Genomic DNA, 8,729 nt, shown 5'->3' on the forward strand with positions numbered 1-8,729 from the left:
TCAACAGAAACTGTTTGTGTACTAGATGATAGGGATAATAAATTAATGATGTGCATATTACACATTCTTATAGTGCAATGTAATTCACCACGAAAAGGATGAAGGGACAATTCCTTGTTTTCCCTTTGTTCAAATTCCTTTTTAAGGTAAGTTGATTATAAGGTTAACCAATGAGCAATATCCACAACCATACCTGCTTTCTAATGAGATTTGGGCAATACTACAGAGTGACATAGTTCATCTATAATAACAAATATCTAAAAGTGGTGTATTTGATTCATATGATATTCTTTCCATAAGATCTCATGATGACAGAATATTATGACATATGAACAGAAATAACTCTGGACTCGCCCTGGACAGGTTCAAAGAGGAAAACTGATATTTGGTTGCATGTCATTGCGGTCAAGGTTAATACGTATAAAGAAAGTAGAAAAGGCAAAAGAGTTGTTGAAAGTACAGTCAATGACAGACAGACAGACAATCCAATAAATGGATAAACAGACAACAGATGGATAGACACAGACACAGACATACAAACAGATACAACTGACCTGTTCCATAGTCTCTGTCCACATGGTCATCTGCTATGATGGGCAGTTTTCGTCCAGTAAATGGATGGATGGCAAACTGACCGACAAGGTGTCTGTACCTCTCATCATCAGGGTGGACAGCGATACCAGTATCACCCAGCATCGTTTCAATCCGAGTGGTGGCTACCGGGATCTGAGAATCTTGACAGAAATCATGTCTAGATTACATAACTTGTATTCTTCCTACAGGGCAGCTTCACAAAGCTGACAGACATCTACTGTGCATGATAGGAGAAATTAATCTATTCAATGCTCTTGTACAATAGTGAGTTTAAGTGAACCAACACAAAAGGTAGGCCCTCATTATTTCCATTAAACTGAGATAATTTTTGACTATATATATGTGTAAAAGGTGGATAAATAGTTTGAGAACATTTGAGATTAATAAAGGAAAACAAACATAATTGACCAGTGTCAATGTAACAATTCAAGCTCCTTATTCTGGTTACTTTAAATTTGGCTAACTCATCAATAAAACTGTAATTTTACTTTTTGAGGTATGTGAGAAGATTAAAAAAAAAGAAATGTAGCATTAAAAAAGGCACAAATTACATTACAGAAGCTTACCAGAGCCTTCCACTGGATATGAGAAGTATATCAACATTCCAAAGTCAATGGGGGCGCTATAACCAGGAACATTCACACCTGTCCTTCCTGTCAGGGTCATCTGGTCAACCTGGTCAGGAAGCAAAAAATGACTGATGGTCAGTGATGGTCATTGATGGTCATTGCTTTATAGAATTTGTGTATTGATCAGGCTGTTCCAATTCCTTATGCACAATACATGCTTCTGAGAGTTCCAACAACACAAACTTTGATAGAGTTCCTTGTGTCACACACATAACATTTACAGCATGTATTTCAGACTTTTTCTGGAGGGAAAATATGCAGAACATCCCTGTAACAACCCTGTACAGATACACATCACAGAATCTACTCAAACAAATTACATGTATGTAATAATGCTTTACTGGGCCACATCTACAGAGCTCTTTGTTTATCAAAACATTTCTCAACACTATAGGAAGTCAGAATATCTTGTCATTCAGCTACTAGTAACTGATGTAGCAACACTTAACCAGTAATGACACTACTTGTTTATGGCTAAAACACATACTCTCCATTCAATCAAGTATGTTGACATAAGTCTGTAAACTCACTATGATACAATGAGTCACAAAAAGTGTCCTTTCGGTGGAAGTGAAGACATGACTCAAAGTATCCAAACATTACATGTACCTCTATATCTGATATAGCAGACTTCAAGGCACATGACCAATTCACCAACTGGCTTGACCTGTAGATTATTTCAGCATCGTGGAGTCGTACGAACGCTTCTCTCACTGCTGCACTGAATCTCTAAAAATTGAAACAAATTAGAAATCTGTAATTCTCAGAATCTTCCATATAAATCTTGATGTCATTGATTATATCTCACAGTGTTTCAATATAACGATTAGCATCGCTCTTATTCATTGAAAATATCTCATTCGATGTGTCCCTACATCCTCTACACTCAGAAAGATGTTGGGAAAGGGAAAACATGCCAAACATGACACACCAAAGAACTAAATTTTAATCTACAGTCAGTAGTAAGAGTGGCAACAATCATACCAATGATAATGATCTGTACAACTTCAGCAGTATTGAAATTACATGCGATGCACAGCCGGAAGAGATTTCACTTTAGGCTGTAATTTGGTGTGAATGATCGCAGTTTCGTGTTGTTGAAGGGTTTAATTTGCATATGTACAAATATATCACAAATATATATATATACTCTATCTAAAATTCAATATAATGAATTAAATTTACTGTGATTTGATGGAATAGTGAGTGGGCCATACATTCATTTGTTTGTTTTATGTTTCCTGGAAAAATAATCCAACACTTAGATAATTACAGTAGTATGGCTTACTTGAGGGCACACTGATACTAATAGATTACTGACATTGTCCCCATTGCATGTGACTATTCTGATGTACTGTACATAATATGTGTATTTATTGCCATATCATGTTGTCATTTCTCTGTTTTTATCAATAATAAAAATCAATAATAATACCCGAGCTGGGACCCTCTCCACATCATTGTATTTTCACCATTACTGTGAGTACCTCATCCATAGTAAAACTCTCTCTAGTCCAGTCAAGGGAAGCTCCAAGTCTTCTCAGCTGCTGGTATATCTCACCACCTTTCCTGTAAACAAAATATAATATCATATTTTTTATAGATCAAGCTTCACAGCACAGTCAGAAGAAGTAGAATGATGTGTGAAGTTATAGAACATGTTGGGAAAGATTAACTTGCTGTATACTGTCCACATAGGATGTGAGTTCATTTTGCATGCATTACAGATACAAAGAAGCACTGTCTTATAGTCTAGTACAAAATGAGAAATTTACTATGTTCAGCTTCAACACAATCCTTGATATTGTGACATACCAACAAAACTGTTGGAATCTAATATGAGTGCACATGGTTGTGTGTGTTTGTACAAGTGGGCATACATCAGATGTTCTGTGTTCAAAACTGCTAAAATTGAATAAACACACGTCTAAAATCATATTATGTCAGTAATATTGTAAGCATAAACACAGCTGTCCCTTGTTACTGCAAAGTACAGTCAGTGGCTTGTAAAGCTTGTGAAAAGTATTTAAGATGAATTCATACTTGTATGGGAGCAGGTTGGCCAATGGCATGAACACACTCATTTAAATGTGAGTGCATACAGCATGCTTGATACTTGCTTGATACTTGATACTGTAATCCCTCTCGCAGCTCCAAGAAGCTATACTGGGATGAAACTACATGTGTGTGCCATTGGGAGGTGCCATGGTGATGATCTCTATTTACAATAAAAGTGTGCACTGTGCAAGTAAAATCTGCATGCATCCTCCTTTAAAGGATGAGTGTTACATCATGCTTGTAATATGCTTGTAACATCAATAAAGATCAGCCATTAAACTGAGAGAGACAAAAGACCAACACAGGGTGCTGACGCTCACTCTTCTTTCCATTTCCACACATGTTTGACAAACTGCTCCCTGCCCAAGTCCTGCCTGGTGGCCCTTTTTTCATGCTGTAGATGTCTCTCCACCACAACCTGAGTGGCAATCCCTGCATGGTCACAGCCTGGCACCCATAGAGTGGGGTCACCTCTCATTCTGTGCCTGCAAGACAGAATTACATCTCATTGGAGCTTTTCTTGGCATCATTTCATTCATCCCTATCATCTCCACCAGTAATATCAACTTTGCATCATTGATATAATCACCACCGGTCTCTATTGAAAGCTATATGATTTTTTTTTTCTCTCTCTCTCTGTCCTTCAGAGGACAATACAAAAAATAATAAAATAAAAGAGACATGAAAGTACTTTGCAAACAAATATCAGCTGCTCTCATTTGAATGAATTGCCTTCTGCCCTCGGAAATGCATAGTGGCATCATGTGTAGACGTAAGGTTAGAATAGTGTAAAAACATGAAAACATGAAAACTTCATACTGAAGCCTATGAATGATAATGATAATGATAATGAATAACATTTATATAGCGCTTAATACTGATGTTTCTAAGCGCATCAAATCGGGGAAAAATAATATATATAACGTAAAAACAAAATACAGCATTATGAAGATCCCTATACAAGTGTAGATGCAAGCAACATTTAATAGAGTCTGAATGGAGGGCAAAGTGAGACACACTGAATACTTTACTTCAGTTCCTGGCACTTGGTGGTCATAATTTACTCAATACTTGTCTTGCAGCACTTACATTTCCACTCATACATGTAAGTGTGTCAACTTTGCTGTGAATCTGAGAAACTTTTCCTGTTTGTTATACTATCCCTGAGTGCCTGAAACTCATTGACTTACCATCTGACAAGGCTGTCTTGTATAGTGGCAGTGAGAGTGTGGCCAAGGTGTAGAACTCCGGTAACATTGGGTGGAGGAAGACATACCACAAAGGGTGTCTTGTTGACACCCCTAGTCTGGTTCTCTCTGGTCTGATGGTTTTAAGGTTAAAAAAATAAATTGAAAAGAAGGTGGGAAGATAGGTAACCCTTTGTGCTGCTTATTCAACTAATATTGCATTTGACTCAAGAAATGTATTTGGCCTAACAGATTAAGATTGAATTCTTCAGTCAAAAAAAAAAAAAGCATGGGCCTCTGATTAAAATCAGAATATGAAATCATAAAGAAAAACAGAGCTACATTTGTATGTAAACACAACATCACAATTACAACCGACATTAAAAGCTTTCACCCGAGAATTTTCACTGATGTACATGTACATTTATTTTTTCCCATTAGTCACTAAATATGTGTTCACTGCTTCAACCTCCGGACTCTGTTTACATTGATGAAATAAACTTGATTAGGAGAGACATTCATACAAGGGATCACTTACATCTGATATGTACAACTGAACAGAACTCAATTCTTACCTGATATTCTGGTGTAAAAAAGCCCATCTGTTCCCACCAGTCATACCAACATGCCTCAACATATGTGGGACTATATGCAGCAGGAAGTGGCGCTGTTACATCTGCAAAGCAGTATTATTGTACACTATTACTGGTCAATTAAACAGATATTAAAATGGATAGACAGATAGATCAATAGATAGATAGATCGATCAATAGATAGGTAGATTTGACAGACGTATAGATAGGATAGATAGATAGATAAACAGATGGATAATTCAAAGACTTCCTTTCAACATGTCCAAGCAGTACTTTCTACAAAATGACTCTGTTGTGTGTTCTTTTCAAAAACTTTATTAAAAATCAAAGGGTAAAACTAACAAGTTTGAATATTATAGACCAATCATATCCTAAACAATACCTTGCATGCTGCCAGAAAGGTATTTTGAGAATAATTCGAAATGTGCCCTATAAAATATTTCAAGAATCATTTTGAATGCCTCCATGGTGGAAGCATGAAAAGTGAACACAGCTGCTGACTGCTTTCTACATATATCTTTGTATTCAAACATAAACTGAAGTTCACTGTAAACATAATTTTCTCTCAACAAGACCCATAGGCAGTAGAGGTTAGTTCCAAGTTATCCAATAAAAATACTAATGAAATACATGTAAGAACATTTTCAAAAGTTTATAGATTTTCCAATAAGGCCTGCTACAAGCTGTACCTCCATCATTTACAAATAACATTTCTAAATAACGGAGGGTGCGGGCTTTATTGTATTAAAAATCACTTATTTGAATAGATATTTAAAGTACTGTCAATCATCCCACATATCTACAATGCAAATAAAAACACCTGACATAACCCTTACTCTAGCACAACCTCCCCAGTGACTGCATATTGTGTTTTGACCAGATATGAAATTACATGTACATGTAAACATCCTATCAATGTTTGAATTATCATGAAAAACTCAAGCTCCTTTTAGCATGTACAACAACAATGATCCACAGCCAAGTTTGTAATGGTGCATTTAGACAGGTATACACAAATCAATCTGCCATGTATAACTCCATAGATAAACTCTGTGATACCTTTTGTATGTGATAACTTTGATTCTGATATGTAATCAAAAACCAACCAACCTTTCTTTTCTCCCTGCTTGGTTGGTAAATCATAGGTGATGACATCCTTGGTTCTCCCACTCTTCCTACTGGCTGCCTCTCTCCTCCTGCGAGTCTGATCTGATTCTATCTCTCCATCATCCTCTACCCTCCGGATGGCATCCAGACGCTCTTTCCTCCTTCGCTGCTTCTCTGCCTTGGCCCTTGACCGATTCTCTCCGAGGGATGACCCAGATGAAGTGATGGTAGAATCATCATCTTTGTTGTCCACAAAAGAAGGCCCTTCTGACTTGCAGCCTGATGATGTGCAGTGGAGCCCTCTCAACCTCAAGACACGGGAGCGCAGCAGGTGCAAAACACTGCCACTCTTGAGTGGGATGTACCAATGCTTAAGTGCGTTGGTCAGCGACATCTTGCAGCATCAATAGGCACCCATTTCTGAAAGTTATACAGCACATGAATGTAATTTGAAAAGTAAGACATTTAGATATTATAATTCACTTTCAATATTATTTTTCATCACATTTTAACCTCTTTGATGATCAATGTATGGTAATCAAGGCATTACTGCCAGTATTAAAAAAATATTGTGTTAAAAAAGGCTTTGAAATTGTTCTGTATAAATTTCCTTTTCAGTTTGTGGATAAAAATTTGTTTGAATGTGTGCCAATCATTCCTTATCTTTCTAGTCTATTCTTTCAACAACTCATTAAAAAATATAACTTACTGTACCTGTCTTTGTTTTATGGTCATATTTGTTTGACAGAAAAACCATACTTGTGGTATTTACAAGAGAACAAAGAGTGAAGAACACAAGTAATCGTTATGATAGTCACATTGACTCAATTGGAGACTGATTAAATTTACAATTTATACAAAACCTAAAAAGAATGTAGTTTTCCAATTGGTCAATTGCACATCACATGGCATTTACTGAAAAGTTCCATCACATGCTGTCGCTGTCAGCTGTGCAATTTTGTTTGAGCAAAAATGGATAGCACACATTTCATTGCATGGCTCTAATGTCACAATAAACAAGCATTTGTTGCATGCACTCAACAATTACAAACACGCTTACAAGCACATACTCTTGTCATTCATTTTCGTAAAGAACTTCAACTATTCAGTTTCACATACTATTGAATGTATACATATCCAACATACACGGGGCACGGCAGATTGTGACTGTGCCTTTCACGGAAAATGGTTGGGTTAGGGTTAGGGTTAGGGTTAAATTGTGCTAAATTCAAGAATTTGTGTGGACCACATCTATTCACATCCAACTCAACTCCAAGGTGTTGTATAAAAGAAATTACTGTATTATAGTGTATGATCTAATTTACTCATGCATTGGGGCAAGATTTCGCACTTGGTGAAAGACGAGGCACACTATCTATTCTCAACTTGGCTTTGCTTCATTGAACAGAGCTCAGAGCTCCTTCTTTCACCTTGGTTTGGGCAAAACCTAACCCCAGGGTGCTCCTTGTACAGTAAACTGTGGGAGCTTCGTGTTCGGGCTGGTCGCAGTTAGGCAAAATCCTGACTTGTACCAGCATCAGCATGATCAGCTCAGTAGACATGGTAGATCTAATCACACTCATGACCATTCACTATTTGTATACCAGAGCCCAATGCAGTACCATACTTAACCGCAGCAGCGACCCCATACGGACAAATACGTACCTGTGTTACAGCGCCCCGCGACGGGGTTATACCACACTGGACTATTAGTATTAGAGCTAAATAATGTTACACTTCATCTTTGAACGCTTATCCCCAACACTTGTCATTTAAATCAATATTTTTAAACAACAATTTATTTAGATCTATCATCTAGAACCCTAGATCATCCTCTGTCAAAAGCAATTTAAAACACAAATTTTAACACCCGATTTAATAATTCATGAAAGAGCATCTGTTTAACAACAAAGAAAATTTACATTTATTGTGAAATACTGGAAATGCCCACAATCACGGGTGTTAACTCCTCCTCATTCAATATAAAATCAGGGAAATCAATCGCCGTATTTTGCACTACTAACACTTTTTTAAATAGATGGGACTCAACTGTATAAGTAGACACAGGCGACTCCGCGCGCCGCGCGGCCCGTAGAGCTAGAGCAGTGCAGTGCCAGACCCAGGGCAGTGCCACTGATCTCCCCTAATCAGTGGGCAGTGCAGTGCAGTGGTAAATGCGAGCCTCTTTCTTTCGATGAGGCGCTAACAACAACTGAAAATGTAAATCAAATTGTTACCTCTATTTCTTTACAAAATTTGCAAGATGGTCAACATGTCAAACGAGAATCTCTGCTCTCCAACCTTTACAACACTCACTTTTTACCTCCAACGATCGATCTACTGTGGGGACTACTTATATTGCTGTCTATCAAGTGCCTAGACTGTAACTCACACGTGAGTGAGTTAGAGGTCACATGATCAAAATATGGTCATGTGACAAAGCAATACTCGTACATGTACATTGTACGTTGTACATGGTTCACCTCCGTAGCTAGCTAGCTATACTAGCTCGCCTCCGCCTCCGACCGACCGCGAGCTCACACAGCACGTGCAGCGCCGAC

The 8,729-nt window shown here is 37.6% G+C and overlaps 1 protein-coding gene across 1 annotated transcript in view; it reads right to left on the reverse strand.

Moving 5' to 3' along the window:
• LOC140240405 (valine--tRNA ligase-like) overlaps window positions 1-8,544 on the reverse strand; it is a 62,517-nt gene extending 53,973 nt beyond the window's left edge. The window contains exons 1-9 of the mRNA XM_072320174.1: window positions 8,485-8,544; window positions 6,172-6,588; window positions 5,044-5,144; window positions 4,472-4,602; window positions 3,602-3,766; window positions 2,711-2,792; window positions 1,833-1,952; window positions 1,161-1,269; window positions 555-734 (exon numbers count right to left, since the gene is read on the reverse strand). Of these exons, the coding sequence (XP_072176275.1) occupies window positions 555-734; window positions 1,161-1,269; window positions 1,833-1,952; window positions 2,711-2,792; window positions 3,602-3,766; window positions 4,472-4,602; window positions 5,044-5,144; window positions 6,172-6,562 (1,279 nt within the window). The 5' untranslated portion in view covers window positions 6,563-6,588; window positions 8,485-8,544. The remainder of the gene's footprint in view (window positions 1-554; window positions 735-1,160; window positions 1,270-1,832; window positions 1,953-2,710; window positions 2,793-3,601; window positions 3,767-4,471; window positions 4,603-5,043; window positions 5,145-6,171; window positions 6,589-8,484) is intronic.
• Between the last annotated feature and the right edge of the window lie 185 nt (window positions 8,545-8,729).

Source organism: Diadema setosum, chromosome 17 (genome assembly GCF_964275005.1).
Source record: "Diadema setosum chromosome 17, eeDiaSeto1, whole genome shotgun sequence".
NCBI lineage: Eukaryota > Metazoa > Echinodermata > Echinoidea > Diadematoida > Diadematidae > Diadema > Diadema setosum.